The 22,404-nt window shown below is 36.0% G+C and overlaps 1 protein-coding gene across 1 annotated transcript in view; it reads right to left on the reverse strand.

Annotated features, from left to right (window-relative positions):
• LOC118025418 (lymphoid-restricted membrane protein) overlaps window positions 1-22,404 on the reverse strand; it is a 72,190-nt gene that overhangs the window by 9,270 nt on the left and 40,516 nt on the right. Inside the window, exons 10-17 of the mRNA XM_035027829.1 lie at window positions 20,147-20,224; window positions 17,377-17,433; window positions 16,024-16,083; window positions 15,860-15,924; window positions 14,787-14,886; window positions 12,985-13,140; window positions 12,179-12,280; window positions 10,896-11,059 (exon numbers count right to left, since the gene is read on the reverse strand). Coding sequence (XP_034883720.1) covers window positions 10,896-11,059; window positions 12,179-12,280; window positions 12,985-13,140; window positions 14,787-14,886; window positions 15,860-15,924; window positions 16,024-16,083; window positions 17,377-17,433; window positions 20,147-20,224 — 782 coding nt within the window. The remainder of the gene's footprint in view (window positions 1-10,895; window positions 11,060-12,178; window positions 12,281-12,984; window positions 13,141-14,786; window positions 14,887-15,859; window positions 15,925-16,023; window positions 16,084-17,376; window positions 17,434-20,146; window positions 20,225-22,404) is intronic.

Consider the following 22,404-nt stretch of genomic DNA (forward strand, 5'->3'; position numbering starts at 1 on the left):
AATAATAATAATAATAATAATAATAATAATAATAATAATAATAATAAACCTCCCAAGAAACAAACGTCCAGGATCAGATGGCTTCACAGGTGAATTTTACCAAACATTTAGAGAAGAGTTCATACTAGGTATTTATCCAAAGGATACAAAAATGCTGATTTGAAGGGGCACATGCACCCCAACGTTTATAGCAGCACTATCAACAATGGCCAAATTATGGAAAGAGGCCAAATGTCCATCAACTGATGAATGGATAAAGAAGATGTGGTATATATTTAAATGGAATATTACTCAGTGATCAGAAAGAATGAAATCTTGCCATTTGTAACAACGTGGATGGAACTAGAGTGTATTTTGCTAAGTGAAATAAGTCAGTCAGAGAAAGACATATAAATGATTTCACCATATGTGGAATTTAAGAAACAAAACAGATGAACATAGGGGAAGGGAAGGAAAAATAAAAACAAAGAGAGAGGCAAAGCATAAAAGACTTAAATATAGAAAACAAATTGAGGGTTGCTGGAGGGGTGGTAGGTGGGGGGTTGGGCTAAGTGGGTGATGGGCATTAAGATGGGCACTTGGGATGAGCACTGGGTGTTATATGTAAGTGATGAAACACTAAATTCTACTCCTGAAACCAACACTACACTATATGTTAACTAACTGAAATTTAAATTAAAAAAAATAAAAATAAAATTGATACCTATTCTTCTCAAACTATTCCCAAAAAAATAAAAGAGAAAGGAAAGCTTCTAAATTCATTCTATGTGGCCAGGATTACTCTGATACAAAAAAAAAAAGAAAAGAAAGAAAGAAAAGAAAAAGAAAAAAACAAACAAAACAAAAACAGATAAAGGCATCACAAAAAACAAAAACAAACAACAACAAAATAAAACTACAAGCCAATATCTCTGATGACCATAGATGCAAAAATCCTCAACAAAATACTATCAAACCAAATCCCAACAATACATTCAAAAAGTCATTCACCACTATCGAGTGAGATTTATTTCTGGGATGCAAGAATGATTCAGTATTCACCAATCAATCAACATGATACAGGACATCAACAAGAGAAAGGATAAAAACTATGATCATTTCAATAGATGCAGAAAAAGCATTTGACAAAGTACATCTATGCATGACACAAACCCTCAACAAAGTCGATTTAGAGGGAACATATCTCAACATAATAAAGGCCATATATGAAAAACCCACAGCTAACATCATACTCAATGGTGAAAAACAGATCTTTCCCCCTAAGATCAGGAATAAGTGAAGGATGTCCACTCTCACCATTTCTATTCAACATAGTACTGGAAGTCCTAGCCACGGCAATCAGACAAGAAAAAGAAATAAAGGGCATCCAAATTGATAAGAAAGAAACAATACTGTCACCATTTGCAGATGATATACTATATATATAAAAAAAACCCTAAAGACTCCACCAAAAACCATTAGAATAAATGAATTCAGTAAAGTTGCAGAATATAAAATCAATACACAGAAATTTTTTGTGTTTCTATACACTAATAATGAAGTAGCAGAAAGAAAAATTAAGAAAACAATCTCATTTATAATTGCACCAAAAAATAATAAAATACCTAGGAATAAATATAACCAAGGAGGTGAAAGAACTGTACACTGAGAACTATAAAACACTGTTGAGAGAAACTGAAGCTAACACAAACAAATGGAAAGATAGCCCATGCTCATGGATTGGGAGAACAAATATTGTTAAAATGTCCATACTACCCAAAGCAATCTACAGATTTCATGCAATCTCTATCAAAATACCAACAACATTTTTCATAGAACTAGAACTAATAACCCTAAAATATGTTAAGAAACCACAAAAGACCCTGAACAAACTAATCCTGAAAAAAAAAAACAAAAAAACCCCCCAAAACTGTGGTATCACAATCCCAGATTTTAACATATACCACAAAGCTGTAGTAATCAAAACAGTATGGTACCAGCACAAAAATAGACACATCAATAGAACAGAGAGCCCAGAAATAAACCCATGCTTATATGGTCAATTAATCTATGACAAAGGAGGCAAGAATATGCAATGGGAAAAACATAGTCTCTTCAAAAATGCTGTTGGGGAATACTAGTGTTAGACAGCTATATGCAAAAGAATGAAACAATGGAGTCCCTGGATGGCTCAGTCGGTTGTGACTGACTCTTGATTTCAGCTCAGGTCATGATCTCAGGGTTGTGGGAACGAGCCCCACATGGGGTTCTGTGCTCAGCATGGAGTCTGCTTGTCCTTCTACCTCTGCTCTCCCCCGACTTGTGCTCTATCTCATAAATGAATGAATGAATGAGTTAATTAATTATAAAACCAGACGACTTTCTTACACTGCACAAAAATAAACTCAAAATGGATTAAAGACCTAAGTGTGAGACCTGAAACCATAAACATCCCAGAAAACAGCACAGGCAATAATTTCTCTAGCATCAGCCACAGCAACATTTTTCTAGATCTTTCTCCTGAGGCAAGGGAAATAAAAGCAAAAATAAACTATCGGGACTACATCAAAATAAAAACCTTCTGCACAGCAAAGGAAAAAAAAATCAACAAAACTAAGACAAATTATGGAATAGAAGAGATCTGCAAATGACATATCCAATAAAGGGTTAGTATCCAAAATATATAAAGAACTTATACAACACCCCAAAACAAATAATCCAGTTAAAAAATGGGCAGAAGACATGGGACATCTCTCCAAAGACATACAGATGGCCAACAGATGCATGAAAAGATGCTCAACATCACTCATCATCAGAAAGATGCAAATCAAAACCACAATGAGATACCACTTCACACCTGTCAGAATGGTTAAAATAAAAAACACAAGAAACAAGAAGTGTTGGCAAGAATGTATAGAAAAAGGAACCCTTGTGCACTGTTGGTGAGAATGCAGCCACTGTGGAAAACAGTATGGAGGTTCCTCAAAATGTTAAAAATACAAATTACCATATGATCCAATAATTCCACTACTGGGTATTTACCCAAAGAATACAAGAATGCCAATTTGAAAAGATATATGAACCCGTGTTTATTGTAGCATTATTTACAATAGCCAAATTATGGAAGAACCCAAATGTCCACTGATTGATGAATGGATAAAGATGATGTGGTGTAGTGTGTGTGTGTGTGTGTGTGTGTGTGATGGAATATTACTCATCCATAAAAAAGAATAAAATCTTGCCATTTGCAATAACATGGATGGATCTAGAGGTTGTAATGCTATGCGACCTAAGTCCATCAGAGAAAGACAAACACCATATGATTTCACTTATATGTAGAATTTATGAAACAAAACAAATGAACAAAGGAAAAAGAGACAAACACCCCCCCAAAAATGGCTCTTAAATATGGAGAACTGATGGTTACCAGAGGTGGGTGGGGGATGGGTGAAATAGGTAAAGGGGATAAGAATACATGTATCATGGTGAGTACTGAGTAATGGTTAGAATTGTTGAATCACTATACTGTACACCTAAAACTAACATTGTATGTTAATTATACCAGAATTAAAATTATAGTTAAATTTGATAATGGTTAAATAACATAATAGTTAAATATAAATTACATTTTTTAATTTAAAAAACCAACTCCATTTTATTTTTATTTATTTTTTAAAGAGTTTTTCTATTCTCTATTTATTTCTCCTAATCTTTATTATTTCCTTCCTTGTGCTAATTTTTAACTTAGTTGTTCTTCTTTTTCTGATTTCTTGAGCTATAACATTAGGTTGTTAATTTGAGATCTTCCTTCTTTAAATGTAGGCATCTACCACTGTTAACTTCTCAGTATTGCTTTTGCTGCATGCCATAGGTTTTGATATATTGTTCTCACTTTTGTCTCAAGATATTTTCTAATTTCCCTGTTAATTTCTTCTTTGTGGTTTTTCAGCAGTGCATTAATTTCTAAATATTTGTGAATTTTCCAGTTTTCCTTCTGCTATTGATTTCTAGTTCTATTCCATTGTGGTTTGAAAAGATACTTAGTATAATTTCCATCTTCTTAAATTTGTTTATACTTGTTTTGTGACCTAATGTGATCTATCCTGGAGAATGTTCCATGTGCACTTGAGAAGAATGTATATTCTGTAGCTAGAGGGTAGAATGTTCTGTATATGTCTGTTAGGTCCACCTGGTCTATAGTGTTGTTCCAGTGAATTATTTCCTTATTGATCTTATATCTCAATGTTCTATCCATTATTGAAAGTGGTGTATTGAAGTCTCCTACTATTATTATATTGCTCTCTATTTCCTCCTTCTATTCTGTCGATCTATGCTTTATATATTTAAATGCTCTGATATATATATAATTGTGATATCTTCCTAGTGAACTGATCCTTTTATCACAGTACAGTGTTCTTCCTTTGTCTCTTGTGACAATTTTTGACTTGAAGTCCATTTTCTCTGATGTAAGTATAGCCACCCTGGCTCTCTTTTGGTTAGTATTTGACTGGAACATCTTTTTTCATCCCTTCACTTTCAGCCTATGTGTGTCCTTAAATCTGAAGTGAGTCTCTTGTAGACAGCATATAGTTGGATCTTGTTTTTTAATCCATTTAGCCACTCTATGTCTTTTGATTAGAAAGTTTAATCTATTTATATTTAAAGTAATTGATAGGGATTTACTATGGCCATTTTTCATTGTTTTCTGTCTTGCAGTTCCTCTTTCCTCCCTTGTCTTCCTTTGTGTTTCCTTTTTCTTATTAATTCTTTTGACTCATTTTTCTTTTGTGTATCTTCTATAGGTATTTTCTTTATGGTTATCATAGGGCTTACATAAAACATAAGTCTATTTTAAGCTGATAACAATTTAACTTCAAACACATACAATAACTACACTTTCACTTCTCTCTTCCCTCTACTTTTTTATTGAGGTCACAATTTACAACTTTGTATATTGTGTACCTTAACATGTTTTTGTCATTTTATATACTTATAATTTTTAAACTTTTATCCTATAATTAAAATTTACCTATCACTGCTATAGTATTACAGTATTCTGTATTTGTCTATATGATATTCACCTTTACTAGCAAATTTTATACTTTAATATGTTTTCATACTGTTGTTTATGATCCTTTTGTTTCAACTTGAACTTCTTTTAGCAATTCTACTAAGGCAGGTCTAGTGGTAGTGAACTCTTCCAGTTTTTGCTTATATGGGAAAGTCTATATCACCTTGATTTTTGAGGGACAGTTTGCTGAAAATAGTGCTCTTGGTTGGTAGTCTTACTTTCAGGACTTTGAATGCATCATCCCACTTTCTCCTGACTTACAAGGTTTCTGCTGAGAAATCCACTGATAGTCTCATGGTGCTTCCCTTGTACACCACAAAACTTCTCTTGCTGTTTTCAAAATTCTCTATTTTTGACTTCTGACAATTTAATTATTATGTATCTCAATGTGGATTTCTTGGGTTCATCTTATTTGAGATCCATTGGATTTCCTGGATCTAGATGTCCTTCCCCAGGTTCTAGAAGTTTTGGGCCATATTTTTCTTTGCCTTTCTGCCCCTTTCTTTCTCTCTTCTCCTTCTGGGAGTCCAATAATACCTATAGTGGTCTACTTTATGATATCCCATACATCCCTTAAGATTTCTTCACTCTCTGTCATTCCTTTTTCTTTTCACTTCTTTGACTAGATCATTTCCAGAGACCCGTCTTCAAGTTCATTGATCTTTTCTTCTCCTTGATCTGGTCTGCTGTTAAACCCCTCTAATAAAATTTTTCAGTCCACTTATTATATTTTTCTGTTCTAAGATTTCTGTTGGGTATTCTTTTAATACTTTTGTCTTTTGTTGATATTCTCTGTTTTTTTTTTTTTTAAGATTTTATTGATTTATTTGAGAGAGAGAGTGCATGAGTGGGGAGGGGCAGACAGAGAGGGAGAAAGAATCTGAATCAGACTCCTCACCGAGCACAGAGCACGACAAGGGGCTCAATCCCATGACCACGAGATCATGACCTGAGCCCAAATCAGGAGTCGGATGCTTAACTAAGCCACCAGGCACCCGGATAGTCTCACGTTGTTTATGCATTGTTCTCCTAACCTCATTGAGCATCTTTATGACAGTTATTTTGAATCCTCTGTGAGGTAAATCATTTATCTCTGATTCATTAGGGTCAGTTTTTAGAGATTTCGTTCCTTTGGATGGAACATATTTCTCCATTTTTCCTGACGCTTTTTGTCGGTATCTGCACATTAAAAAAAAAACAACCACTTCTCACAGTCTCCACAGCCTGGACTTATATAGGAGAAAACTTATACCAATCAGTCTGGGGAAGGTTCTGGGGGCTCTCAAAACTTTGTGCTAGTTCAAATCACCATTTTTGTCCTTTGTAGGCCCTAAGTGTCTAGAGTATCATAGCAACATCATTGCTCTAAGATGGGTGTGACAGAAGACAGTCTTTTAGATGACCCCCAGAAAAGCGGGAATATTGAATGTGTGATCCTATTCTTTCCTTCCAGGGAAAAGCTAAAATCTGGGGTTTTTCATCTGCTTACTTTGTTCTGAGGCAAGGAGAAGGACTATGATGAGTTACTTGTATGCTGGTTCCATCTGCCGTCATTGTTCTTAGTGTCCTCTAGATGTCTATAGTATGCCCAGTTCCATCTGCACTCTGAGACAGGCGAGACAAAAGCCAGTATCTTGGGAAGTCCTCAGAAAAGTTGGAATGTGGACACAGTCTGACTCTTTCCTCCCCAGGGAAAATCTAGGAGCTTGGGGATTCCCTCTGATCACAAGATCCTATGCCAGGGCAGGCATTACACTGACAGGGTATATAGAATTTTCCTACCAGCACTGATGTGGCTGGTTTCACATCTATCCAGGATGCAGGAGCCTTTCAACTAGTTTCTGGATTTCTCACAAAAGGAATATGTTTGTATATTGCTGTTGAATCAGTATATCCCTTGGGGGAAGGAAGGCCCAGGGCTTCCTATTCCTTCTTGCTGACATCACCTCTTCTTTTTCTTAAGACAGCAGTTTTATCAACTTTTCTCTTTTGTAGGAATAGTCTAAGCTCTCAAGACTGTCCCTTATCTTCCAAGGGAAAGCAAAAGGACTGTAAGGGACCAACAGAAATCCACATTTAATAATATTACAACTTTTAATCATATATATATTACATATGTATATTATTTGTACCTATAAGATAATAATGCACATTATGAATCATAACAGTCTTAATAACTTTTTAAAAATTATATAGTACCATTATTAAAGATATTCAACAGATTTTAAACCTTTGAAGATTTTTCTTCCATAGAGACTTGCACTATCATGTTAAGAAATATAGTATTAGCTTTGAGTGTGTTTTTTAATTCAGTAACTATCCTTGCTAACATGTCCTCATGCTAAATCTTGATTTCTGCATCTGCCTAGTCTGATTCTCCCTAAAACTTTGCCATCTAAATAGAACCCCATTTACCTAGTTTTGAGACCCAAAACCTGTAAGTCAAGGATGACTCTTTCTTGCATTCCCACATCCAATTCACTAGCATGTCAGATCTGACCCGTCCTCAAAATACAGTTTGAATCCAACCAGTTCTTACCAACTGGCTCACCCTGACTCATGTTCTACCCCTTCACCTAGATTATTGAAATAGTTTTGGGTCACCTGGTTGGCTCATTTGGTTAAGCATTTGCCTTTGGCTCAGATTGTGATCCCCTGGTCCTGGGATTGAGCCCTGCATCGAACAGGGCTCCCTGCTCAGTGGGTAGTCTGCTTCTCCCTCTGCCTACCGCTCCCCCCACCCCGCTTGTGCTCTTCTCTCTCTCTGACAAATAAATAAAATCTTAAAAAAAATAGTTTCTAACTCAGTGGCTTTTTTTGACCATGACACAGCAAATATTTTATATTTCAACCAAGTACACACATACACATAGCTGAATTAATACTTTTATGAAATACTACTCTTACTATATGAAATACACTCTGATATTTTATATTTATTTTTTTAAATGACTTATAATCTGATAAATTGGCTTCAAGAACTCTCATTGGTGATCTGTTATTGAAGAAACTCTTCTCACTGGTGTCACTGTTTTCACTTTCTCCCTCTATAGACAATGCTCTACCAGCAGCTAGAATAATCTTTCAAAATATGTCATATTACTTTCCTGTTTATAACCCTCTGATTGCTTCTCATCTACTTAGAATAAAATGCCAATCCCTAAGCATGAACTGCAAGGCTGTGAACCTAACTCCTGCCTATATCTCTAACTTCATCTCCTACCATTCATTGCCTAGCACTCACTCCATCCCAGCCATGCTGCCCTCTTGCTGCTGCTCAAATATACCAAGCTGATTAAAACCTCAGAGCCTTTGCACTAACTAATTCCTCTGGCTAGAACCCTTCCCAGATCATCTTTTAGCTTACTCCCTCACTTCAGCAATTCATTAAATTTATAAATCACAGGCCTTTCCTGGCCATTCTTCCTAATATTAGGTCTTCCTGCCCCATCATTCTTGGTCTTCTTATCCTCCTTTAATTTTTATATCACTTACCACTCCCTGTCATTATATTATATAGTTACATGTTTATTTGTTTACTGTCTGTGTCTAACTAATAGATATTAGTTTCATGGATGCAGAGATTTTGGTCTTATATAATTTTTTAGCACCTAGAAAAAAAACCCAGCAAGAGCTAGCACTTGGGTGTTGCATAAATGATATTTTTTTCTCACTGAGATCTTCAAGAGCAGTTTTTTCTTTCACTGCCTCTCCTTGACTCACTCAATTCTTTCCATTCCTCAGCACTGGAGCTTATTTATCTTGCAACAGAATGAAAGCCTTCTTTTTCTCAGTAAACAGGCCCTAAAAGTTTACCTTTAATAAATATTTCCTACTCCATCTAAACATAGAATTCTTATTCTCATCCCCGCAAAATATATATATATATATTTTTTAAGTAGGCTCCACACCCAGCACGGAGTCCAACACAGGGCTTGAACTTATGACCCTGAGGTCAAGACCTGAAGTGAGATCAAGAGTGATCAAGAGTTGGACACTTAACCAACTGAGCCACCCAGGCACCCCACTCCACTTATATTCTTATTCATAGTTAAAACTGATAGCCAAATCATTTTGTCTGCAGCCACTAAATGGTTTTGTCTGTTTTAAATTATATCCAGAAGGCAGGGGCTTAACCATCCTTACAGTGATTAGTATCTTGCCCAATGCCAGGTTCCCAGAATATTTTTAATGAATATTTTATTCAATTTGAACAAGCAGATGGTGGGGGATTAATAGTTGAAAGAACATAGGTTTTGAAGTTGCACACATCTAGGTCTGCTCCCAGCTGTCACTTAATCCCTCTTGGGTAACCTTGGGTGAGTCACTGAACCTCTCTGGAGATAAAAGTATGTCAAATTTTTAGCACTACCTCCAACACAGTAAGCTCTCAACAAATTGCACCTACTGTTACTTAATTGGACTGCTTGTGTGTCTTGTAGAATAATACAGAAGATTCACTTATTCAGAAATGACTCTAATGCAGATTCCTCTCCAAATAGCTCTTTGTTGCTAACTGGAAGAATTTCAGTGCTCCCTTTTGTGGAGATGGTATCCATGTAAGAAGCTGCACATCCACTTAACCTATACCTTTACCTCTATGGGGAAGTCTGGGCTCCCTGCTTCTTAGAGAAAGCAGAAGATCATTTTCTTGAGAGTTCCTTTTGGTATTAACCTCTCTTTGGTATCTAGTTTTCTTATATGTGGGGAATAAAATAGTTTCTTCTGGCTACTTTCTTTAAGCAACTTTGGTCTCTACCTTTTTTAATGTTTTTTTTTTTTAAAGATTTAATTTTTACTTGAGAGATAGGGTGAGAGAGAGTAAGAGAGCACAAGGAGGAGGAAGGGCAGAGGGAGAAACAGACTCCCAGCTGAGCAGGGAGCCCAATGTGGGACTTGATTCACAAACTTGATCCTGAGACTCCAGGATCATGACCTGAGCTGAAGGCAGATGCTTAACTGACTGAGCCACCCAGGTGCCCTGATTTTTTATTTTTTTAATTTTTTTTTACTTTACTCAAATTCAGTATATACCCATGTGCCCTGATTTTTTTTTTTTTTTTTTACTTTACTCAAATTCAGTATACACCCATGTTCATTCACTCACTGAAAAAGCGTTTCTTAAGGGAATGCTTAGTATGGTACTAGCAGCTATATAAATAGTGGTCAATAAAAGATAAAATAGCTGTCCTTGTTTAGTATGTGGTTTACAGAGTATACAGATTTCAAGAATTTCCCCACAGTCACAAGAATTAAGGTAGAGGAACAGTAAAATAGTAAATTATTTTACATTTAGAGTTTTCTATTCCCCGACTTCTTTTCCTTGAAATTTAATTGACTAGTCCTAGTGCCCAATGCAATACATTGTGTACTGAGGCAGAAAATGAAGCCCAATGGGATAGGAGTCAATAGACTCAGCAAATTCTTCCATTAATAAATCACTTCATAGACTTTCCATTAATAACTCTTGGGTCTTGATCAATTCACTTTATATCCTTATGCCTCAGTTCTCTGTAAAATTATAAGATTTTACTAAATGATCTCTAAAGTCCTTTCTGGTTAAAAGAATTCTATATTCTGTAATTCCAACTTCCTTCTTTAGGGAAAATAACTCATTATACAGGGTTTCCACAAATTTTAAAGCTCACTATTTGCAATTTTGAACATATAAGTCAATTTCACACTATTTCAGAATTCAAAATTATCAGACAAAATGCCTTCTTTGAAAAAGTATCATCTGAAATCATTGTATACAACTTGAAAAAAGTAAACTGGATGCTATGGTACAATCACAATTGTGTCATGTATATAAAGCAGGGGTTTCTTAAATATAAATGACCATCACCTGGAGAGAAATTCTTTTCTGAAATAAAAATATTCCAGCCTGAATCTCTTCAAAATCTCTATTAGTTTGACAAATTCTTTATCAAGAGACTCTTTGTGGTTTCCCAAGCTGTTTGGCATTAATATGCAAAGATTTAGTTTCTCTTCCATTATATATTTGAATTCCTACAAGAAAAGTCACAAAACAAACTCTACTATTCCAGTGTTAAATATAAATAAATGGCAGGCAATACAAAATGTTATGGTCATCCTATCTCAATAGTATTCATGGTTATTAAACCCGAAAATTCTAATTGAACAGATACCAATTCTCCACTGCCCAAAGATTGATTATTCTTTGAAATGATTATCTCAACTTAACAAGTACATATTGTATGCCTGTTATGTGCCTAAAATTGAGGGGTTTTTTTAATATAAGTGGTCCCTGACGATTTATTTCATCAATCATCACAATTGCTTTAGAATAGAATGAGACAAGGAAATGCAATAAAAATCAATATTTGTTGATTAACATATGCAAAAGCAATTTTTAAAAAAGTGCTTGTCAAAGGGGTTGAAATTAATATCCCAGAGTCTTCAGAGTTTGCGTCTTGCTTTAGCTTAACTTAGGAAGCTAATGGGTATTAGAAAGTTGTCTGGCAGTCAAGAAGTAGAGATAAGTAATTGATAAAGAAATTTCATCCTATATGCTTCCTTTATAACAAAACTGGAAATAGCTACCTAAGTTGTCATGTTCTGCCAATTTCTGGGATAATAAAATTGTCAGAATTTCAGGAATAACATTCCTTTGCACAATAATCATTCTATCAAATTTAGAGAATTTTAATAGGTCAAGGAAAAATCCAAGATTAGACTAGCAATTGTCACAGGATTCAAATAACATACTTTTTTTATTAAATCATTTTATTTATTGTCTCTTTAACACATCACATGCCCTCACTCTCACTTTCCTCCTGACATTCACATACGCTTACCCTCACAGTCACACACTTATCCTCACCCTCACGCAGTTGCTCTCACCCTCAAGTTCACGCGCACTTATTCTCACCCTCACACACACTTATCCTAACCCTCACAGTCCCACACACTTACCTTCACCCTCACCTTCACATTTTTACTCTCACCCACATGCACACACACACATCCCCAGACATACACTCCATACACATCAAGATAGCAGATGACTATAATAAGTCTTAGAAATGGTACTGCATATAATAAGTATTACCTGGGTTAAGAAAGCAGAAGAAAAACCAGGAAAATCACAAAATATAAAACACTTACAGTAAGCTTGTTCTCCCACTTCTCTTTCACAGTAATTTCTGGATCAGTTACCCGCTGTAGAGAGCTATCCATGAGGGTTTCAACTTTAGAAACTTCTTCATGCTGAAAAAGTTCCACATGTTCAACTAGGAATTCAGGTGAAAGGCATAGGCTATTATATAAGAAGTAATGTAGACCAAAGGTCTACTATATATAATAATTAAGACTCATTTAATGCCACCCCATGACTTTCCTTTATCCCAGGATGTTGCCATGCATAATGCCAACTCTTGTCAGGTGCTCCATATATGCTGAATATATACAGATAGAATCGTTTTTCAAAACAAAATGTACCCATTTTTATTCCCCTCTCAAATAGGAAACAAGCATTTTCATGGATTTTTTTTTTTACTCATTAAACTAAATACTACCTATCATATGCTAGGCACTGTGAAAGGGACGGGAAATACCAACATGAATATGTTCTCTGCTTTCTCTGATCATCTTGTTTCCAGTCAAAAATCAAAATAGAGTGAGAGGTACTAGCTACTAGCCAGAAGGAAACTGCTTAATAGATAACATGTCTTTAGTCCTCTGATACTACAGATTAGGAAAAATAAGCCCAAACAATTCATATCTAATGATCAACCTGATTGAGGTTGAACTGACTGAGCCAGAACTAGAAAATCAACCTCAAAAGGGTTTTAGAAAAATCTTTTTTCATAGTAGGAATAATTTGGGTGTCGACAAAACACAGATATGCCTGGACTCAGCAAACAGGCTGTAGATCAGTTATCTGCAGATGTTCCTAGCCAGTGAATCACCACAGTACATATGTTATACAAATCCAGCTTTTGAAGCATAGCTGTGAATATCACTCCCTTTTGTTCAAATGTTCTCTGTAATAGCAGTATTTCTTGGTCCATCATCACATCCAGAGATAACAAGTTGATTAAACTGCACTGCCACTCAGTTTCATTGTTCTGAAACAATTATTAAAATGTCCACAACTCTGTCATTCTAATAAAGAACAGTGTTTTTGTTTTATGAAAATGATGCTCATGGGTCAATATAACTGTCCAATGGTTTACATTTTCTCTCTAGGACGGCTTCAACTTAACATTTATTCATTCTTAAGGAAAAGCATTTATCCAATAGATAACATGTACATGTGGGTAATATAAACTGCTATGGTTCTTATTTTATGAAAATAGGGGAAGGTAAAGAAATTCATAGGAAAAAAAAAAAACTTGGGAGGGTGGTCAACAGATCCCATTGATAACAGACTAGTTTCTTTTATCTCTCCCTCCCTTTCATAAAAGACACTCCCAGATAATGTTTACCAAAGGATATTCTTACAGTTCTCTCAAAGCATCCATCTCTGTCATATTTTAGATTAATGCAACACCACATTTAATTTCCCTTTTGTTGTCTATTGGAAAACATTTTTAGAGCTCTTATTTCTAGACTCCAATTAGAAGGCAAAATTCCTAATCCGTTAATAGGATAAACCCAAAGCCAGAACTTTGCCAGCGGCTTAGCCCCTGCTGAGAAGTGTAGAACTTTACAGGCTGGCATCTTTACATCATGATGCTCTCAGAGGACTGCTGTGGCAGATTTGCCACCATTTCATTCAGTCTGGCAGTCTGGCTTGGTTTCAAAAACTCAGTCAGATGATGAGTATTTGAAACAGGATGTCAGGAAAGCATAGCCCTCAGCAGAATGGCCAAGGCTGCCCAAGACAGCTTTAGATGAAGGCAGCATATGTTGCCCCTGCATCGTTGGCAGGAGAAATTCAAACAGCATTGGCCCCAAAGACATTCTTCCTCTCCTTTCAAGGTCACATCACAGCTGTCAAGAGGAGAACATTCTGACATTTCTATCGTCCACAGACAGGGAGAGCTCCTCAAAATGGTGAAAAGAAAGCAGTTTGCTAATAAAGCTTTTCCTAAGATAACAAGCATAAACTGGAAAGCACAAAGGAGTGAAAATAGAGTATTGGGGGGGATCCCCAACATTTCATCCCCACGAAGCCTTTTGATTATTTCCTCCCATGCTGTAAGAAACTGATTCTACCTAACAAAGATTTAAGTAATAATTCACTTGCCTTTTAAAATTAACCAAAACATGAACATTCTAATTTCTGTTCAGAATGTAATAATCAGTGCCGTTACATTGGGTTGCTACAATTACATTTTAGAGCAGAGAAATTTCATGTTGTTTCTAAGCATTTTTATTTTTGGCAGATACATTTGCTTTGGGGGTTTAGGAAAATACTAAAAAATGGTTCATGGAGCTCTATTGTTACCTTTAGGATCCCAGGCTAGGGATCAGCACAGGTACTTTCTCCTAAAAAATATCAAGAATATAAAGATTTCTAAAGGCTGGATTCACTGAACACATGCTTCTTCAACCCTAGTCTTGAGCCTCACTATGGTTTTCAGCCATAACTTGAAAAAGGTCCATTTTTTTTTTTCAGGCTAAGAGACCTTAGACTTGGATTTTAAAAACAATCAACAGATTCCTCAAAATGTCACAGTCACTCCTCAGCAAGCTTGGGCCTTCACCTAATAGAAAACTATTGCATATGGTCTTATTGTTTCAAGCTTTCCATTTGATAATTACCTACCTCTGCAGACTGAGCAAGAATGAGTTCACAATGTAAAGATTTTTCTTCTTCAGAGATGATTCTATTACACTCTCCACTAATATTCAACTGGATCCCATTTCTTGAAAAAACAAAAGCAATAGTCTAGTCTGGTTAGATGTGACCATGCTATAAGCCACCAAAATGGGGTTTATCTCTAAACACAGTAAGCCCTCATGTGTGCCAAGGATTGGACAAGGCACTCAGTAATAGGGAGAGAAATAACAGATGGTCTTTATCCTCCAGGAGCTGCACAGATTAGTGACGGACTCTATGTGGTTGTAAACAGGTAGGCCATGCTTTTTTTTTTTTTTTTAAAGAACTGGAGCCAATAATTAAAAATTAGTAAATTTCACTAAAAATCTAGAGTTCTGGCTTTTCTTTAAAAAATCAGAAGATGCAGCTGCGCTGGGCCTATATATTCTTTCTTATTTTAAGATTTAATAATTTGAGAGAGAGTGTGAGTGAGTGAGCATGCACAAGTAGGGGGAGGGGCAGAGGGAGAGGTGAAGAATCTCAAGTAGACTCCCTGCTGAGCTAGAAGCCACTACCCCAAGATCATGACCTGATCAGAAATCAAGAATCAGACACCCAACCGGCTGAACCACCCTGGTGCCCTGAGCCCATATACTCTTGGTTAGCTGGCTTTATCTGGCTAATTCATTTTTCTCAGTTGTCATTCTCATAAGTATGTGGACTTACCCCAGTGGTCTTACTCACTTTTGATATCTGTACAGCTCCTGTAGACTCCTGGACTAGCATATTTTGCATATTCAAAAACAAACTATTATAAGATGATATGTGTTAAGGAAGAAGAACAGCATGCCATGCATGCACTCAAAAGGATTGCTTAATTTCAAGGTAAGAGAAAAGCAAGGGAAAGTCATAGAAAACTTGAGAAGGAGTTCTATTGGAGAAAAGCAGAGAAAATATCACCTATACAAGTACAGAAGAGAAGAATGTGGCATGTTCAAAGAATTATGTATAGTTCAGCAGGCCAATAATGAAGGATGGAGGCACATGAGAGAAGGCTGGTGAAGAGTTGCTCTACTTACATGATGAGTTCCTGCTGCAAGTGCTGTAACTCATGAGTCAGTTTGTTTTTATCCCCTCGTAAATTCTGGAATCACATACAACATTAGGCTGTATGTGTTACTTTAATGGGTGACTTACATTTAAACAACCCCACCTTGCAAACTGTGAGATTATTGTGGTATACCTCTATAATGTTTCCATATTCTATGATGGTTGACTTAAGTTCTTCTATACTTAAATCTTTCTGAAAAGTAGAAGAGAGAATAGCAAATAAATGTATGAGTCTACCAAAGCATATTTAGTAGACTGTCAATCAGAGCCACAAAAGAACTGTCAATGCCCAAAGATGATAAGACCTTCTACCAATATTATTATTTGAAAACTGAGCCACTCTGTGTTTATGATTAAAAACACACAAAAAGTATGGGACAGCAAGGCAGCTGTACCTAACTTGTGCCATTATGTTTTTATTTCCCTGGTTCAATGGAATCAAACTCTGAAAGGTAATCTTTAAGTTCAAGGCAAAATTATATTTATTATCATGGCATATTTAAGGAAAAAAATTAGTCTACCTGCAAATGACTGATGAATTATTAAGGCATCCATTTTTATCCAGTTCAAATGATATCTGTTAAAATCAGTTTTTACTCTAAGACCCAAGGGTATAGTCAATGTCTGACTTAGAATTTTATCTCATGACTAGCATGGTACCTGACAAATGGGAAGTGCTCAATCAATACCTTATGAATGTTGGGCATAAATGCAAAGTGGTGGGAAGACCAGAGTTATGGAGGAAGTGAGCCGCCACCACTACCATAATGTCACTATATGGAGACAACACCCATGATGAAGAAAGAAAGTCGATACAACATTCAGTAACCTCGTCAATCAATGTCCACAATTCATATGACTCCTTTGAAACTTTATGACATTCAGAGAAAGGAAAAGAGAAAACACTGCTTTGTATTTACTTCCCTGTCTTGGAAAGGGGAAGTTTATTAACTTGGACTGTGTCCTTCCTATGTCTCTTAAAGCCACCATAACCAGCATCTCTGTAGCCAGAATCTTTTGTTATCACATAGGCAATGATCACAGGATATAAAGATAAAGAGAATGGTATCTACCTACCTATCTACCTATCAATCAAATCCAATCAAACTAGGTAGAAAATAATTGGGGAATACATTCTTCTTTTTCCCTAAAATAAATGACTGCACACTCATTTGTGTTATTATGACTTAAAACTATATCACCATACCTAGCCAGTAACTGGTAAATTGGCACACTAATATTTATTACATAAATGGATGAATACTACCAATTTAGAGAGGATATGTTAAAACTTATTCCAGATAGAGAGTCAGTATTCTTCACTCAGAAGAACATTTTTGTGAAGCATTATAAAGGAAAGTCTTGTGACAGAATAGCAGGATCAAGTACTTTGATAGGGGTGAATTTATTCAAATGACCATATCCATTATGATTTAGGGGGAGTTAGCAAATCCCATGGGACTTCATGGGAAGGAATAGTACCAACCTTCTGCAAACTTGCATCTTTGTTAAGCAAAATGTTCTCACACATATGTAACTGCATCTGAAAAGAGACAAATTTAGGGAAGGCCATTGCTTTGGTAAAAGATAATGCCACTCAAATCATTCCAATAGGGAGACATGTTTCTCAAGCCCCTTTAATGAGCATGTGTTTCTTACTTTATAAACAACTTTCACATCAACCTCACAACAACCAGAGAGGCCAGGATTGTTGCCCTCACTTTACTAGTGAGGAAATCAAAGCTCAGCACTATTAGGAGACTTAGCCCAATGTCCTACACAGTAAGGGTCAGAACTGAGGATAGAATATGAATCTTCAGCTCTTGCCAAGTGCCCTTTCCACTATTTTACCCTTCATAAAGTAAGAGGACCAATTGAGTCTTAATTTTTTTGGTGAAAATGAAAGTCTAGATAGAACATGAACACAGAGTCCATGTGAACATATAAAAAACTCTTCCTCTTGGATAACAAGTACTGTAGAAACCCACAGATTATCTAGCAATATAACCGAGACTTGCCAAAATCTGATTAGCTGGACTGCAAGAAAAAAAAAAAGACTCTTCCTCTTTTAAAAACAGTTTAAAATGTTCAAGAGGTCTTTTAGCAAAATAAATATTAGAATATATCAGTTTATTCAAACCAAAAGCAAGTTTGTTGGCAAAAGTTTCTAAATATGATTAATAAATATATATATATTAATTGAATTTAAAACCTAGAAAAATAATCAGCATAGTCAGAAGTAGAAATCATCATATAATCATATATATTTGATACCCCTTTATAGTTCTAAAAGTATTTTCACATAATCATCTCATTTGAGTTTCCACCAAGCTTTGGGATTAGGTAGGAAATATCATAGCCTTTTAGCAGATGAGATCACTGAGACTTAAAGAGGATAACTACTTGTTTGAGGTCATAAAACTTTTAAGTAGAGAAGACAGGATTTGAACCCATGTCTTCTGACTCTTTCTACTACTAGTTTATGACAGTTGTGTTTTCCAAAAACAGTCATTCCTAGAGTAAAATTAATTTGAATGTCTAAACTATGAGATAGATATATGTCATAATATATGTATGTGTATACACACACACATACACAGAACTTAGGTATCTGCTAGGAAACTTGAAAACTCCACAAACATGAAATTTAAGTACATCATTTCACACATACACTACAACAAAAAATATTGCTCAAAGAAACTATTAGAGATGATAATAAGTATGACACAAATTCCTAAATTTATTAATATTCTTCAGTTTCCTAATAAGAATGTATGGAATATATAGCAAGAATATACACTAAATATAGACTTTTTAGATGCAATATAGTTAAAAAATCATTTTTGTAGCCTATCATTCCTTAATTCAATCAAGGATAGATTTTTCCCAGCTCTCATTTTCTGCACTAAGAAAGTATAACAGTTGAAATCTTTGCTGATTAAGGGATTTACAAAACCAGATACTCTTTTTTTTTTAAGATTTTATTTATTTATTTGAGAGAGAGAATGAGAGAGAGAGAGCACATGAGAGGGGGGAGGGTCAGAGGGAGAAGCAGACTCCCTGGTGAGCAGGGAGCCCGATGCGGGACTCGATCCTGGGACTCCAGGATCATGACCTGAGCCGAAGGCAGTCGCTTAAACAACTGAGCCACCCAGGCACCCCAAAACCAGATACTCTTAAATTAGAAATTGCCACTATAATAAAAAATATAAATAGTAACAAGTTTTGGCAAGGATGTGGAGGGATCTGAGCCTTCATGAATAGCTGGTGGAAATGTAAAATGGTACCAGGAAAGAGTCTGGAAGTTCCTAAAAAGGTCAGACATAGGGGCACCTGGTGGCTCAGTCAGTTAAGCATCTGACTCTTGATTTTGGCTCTGGTCATGGTCTCAGGGTTGTGGAATCGAGCCCTGTATCAGGCTCCGCATTGAGTGTGGAGCCTGCTTAGGATTCTCTCTCCATTTTCCCCTGCTCCCCACCCCACTCACACGTGCACACTCTCTCTCAAAAAAAAAAAAAAGTCAAAAATAGAGTTATCATATGACTCAGTAGTTGCACTCTTAAATATATACTTAAGAGAATATATAGATTGACACAAAACCATATATGCAAATGTTCATAGCAGCAGTATACATAATAGTCAAAAAGTAGAAACAACCTAATGCTCATCAACAGATGAATGAACAAAATGTGATATATCAATACAATGGAATATTATTCAAAAATAAAAAGAAATAAGGTATTGATATATGCTATAACATGAATGAACCTTGAAAAACATTATGCTCAGTGAAAGAAACTATTCACAAAAGACCACACAGTGTATATGATTCCATTTATATGAAATGTCCAGAACAAGTAAATCTCTATTATAGAGACAAAAAACCTCCATAGTGGTTGTCTAGGGTTGGTGGGGAATGGAGAGTGACTGCTAAAGGGATTTCTTTTGGGATGATAAAAATGTTTTAAACTTGGATTTGATGATAGTTGCACAGTTCTGTGAATATACACTAAGACTACTGACTTACATACTTTATGTGGATGAATTTAATAGCATGTGTGTTATAGGTCAAGCCATTACATTAAAAAGAGAGAGGAACTTTCATGTTTTATACACCGTAATTCAGACATATTGAGGAACACAAATTTCAAAATTTATAATCAAAGGTTACTTTGTCAATGAGTCATATACACCTTCACAAAGTAATATTGGTTTGACAAAAGAAAATATTTTACCAGTATTTGGGAAGTGCTTACTTGGTGCTCTGTCTCAGTTTTAGACAACTCGTCAATCTTCTTTTCCAATTTATATATATCCATAATGTTCTTAGTATTCTGATGTAAAAGAAGATAATATTCTTAAATTTAGACAAAAAAAATAAAAGAACAAAGTTTTTTTTAGGAAGTGGTATTTTCATCATTAACATCACAATCCATTTTAAATTAAGGGACAAAACTTTAGACTTTATCCAAAAGTAACATGGTCCTTTTAACATGACCATCCAGGACTCTTGGGAGTCCCTTTATCTTCCATGGCCCCTTGGCCATGCACTCCCCAGTCACATCTTCATCTTCAGACTTCTCATTCCCAGCAAATGTGACCCCTCCATTATTTTAATTGCAAACATCTCACTCTTCAACCACCACTTCTTCTTTTCAGATTACTTCTTTGAGAGCCAACAAACCTTCAGTCCCCACTGAAGCCTGCATTGATCCTACTCCCTTCCTGTGAACTCAGTCCCCTCTTTAATCAGCTTAAATTCTCCCATGGTCAATCATTATAATACCTCTCTTCCACTTGCCCTCTATTCCCTTGCTTCTCCCCTACCTACTTCTTAGTATTTGCTTAATTTCAGCTTGCCACCCACTCCATGACAGCACCCTTCCAGATAAACATTGTTAAAGAAAAATACAAATGAAGCAACAGGTCACACATTCAATTCATAATTTTTAACTTCAGGGTTGACTGGTGATCATATCATACAATCCTAATCCATTCATGTGGCCCCTGGCTTAAATTAGGGAACTGCAAATTACACCAACTTCCCCACCCCACCGCACCCTCACAGGTCAACTCCAGCTGACCACCTGGTCTGTAAATAAAGCTTTATCAGAACACAACGGTGCCTATTTTTTTTTCATATTGTCTGTGGCCGCTTTCATATGACAATGGCAGAAGTGAGTGGTTACAACAAAGGCCTTTTAGCCAGGCAAGCCTAAAAATATTTACTATCAGATCCTTTACCAAAAAGTTTGCCAACTCCTGGCCCATTTCATCCCTTCTGTCTCCTGGAACTTCCAATACTTCCTCCAACTTCCTCACTATCAGCTGATCACTTTGCTTTTATCTCAGAGACATTAGAAACAATCAGAAGAGAACTTCTATATCACCAGAACATATAATAGATATGTTTGGATATGTTATAAAGCATTTGCTGATCTAACACTTCTCTCCAGCAGTCAGCCTCCATAAATTTATGCCTATATGTTACAAGGGCTCGTAATTGGTCTTCCACTTCTTCCCTTGCCCCACTACAGTTGATTTTAAACCCAGCAGCCAGAGTTATCTTGTTAAAATAGAAATTAGATCACATTTCTCCTCTGCTGACAACTGTCCAACAGCTCCCAACTCAGTCAGTGGAAACAGCCAGAGTCCACGCAATACCTATATGAGATGCTGTGGGTCTGGCTCCCTGCAGCTCTCTGTACTTCTTGTGCTTGTTACCTCTGCTCCAGCCACAATGGCCTTGCTGTCCCTCAAAAAGAGCTGGCAGCCTAAGCCTGAGGACTTATAGCTACAGTTTCCTCTGCCTAGAATGCTCCTTCCCTGATAAACCTCCTTTCGTTCTGATCAAATGATTAACTTCATAGGGCTACTTTTCCTTTAAATTCCACTGTCCCGCAATTCTGTTTTCTGCTTTTCTTTCCTCCATAGCACTAATCACCACCTAACATGCTAGTTCCTCGTGGGCTTTTCTACGTAAGCTTGTATGATCAACACCTAGAATAGTGCGTCCTAGCTCACAAAGGTTTCCCAATAAGTATGTGTTGAATGAATGTAACTACCCAAGCTATTGTGCTGTTACTCTCACAGTGCATCAGATTTCTACCACCCAAAGGAATCTCAGCTGGTAGTGACATTTATATGCTTTTACTAATGCAAATCAATAATTGCAATGCTCTCATGACGAAGGGTTCCACATCTTCCTCCTTCTACCTCAGTTCTAAATTCAGTTCTGTACAATTCTTTGATGCTAGTCAGTCATCTTAAATATGAGGAGAAAAATATCTTATACTGAGAGCTTAACTGTAAAACACTGGTTTCATGAAAACCTGGCCTTGTTGCTATACCATGTCTAAATCTAATGTAGGGTTTCTTGACAATCTTTTAATTGTTCCTTTCCAACCCACTATATAATTTCTTTAATGTCTGGTTGGCCCGTATTTGAGACAATTCTTCATCATAGACTGTTTATCACAGCTTAATAAATAGCCCTGATAAACTTATAAAAAGC

Source organism: Mirounga leonina, unplaced genomic scaffold, assembly GCF_011800145.1.
Source record: "Mirounga leonina isolate KUSES-001 unplaced genomic scaffold, KU_Mleo_1.0 Mir_201, whole genome shotgun sequence".
NCBI lineage: Eukaryota > Metazoa > Chordata > Mammalia > Carnivora > Phocidae > Mirounga > Mirounga leonina.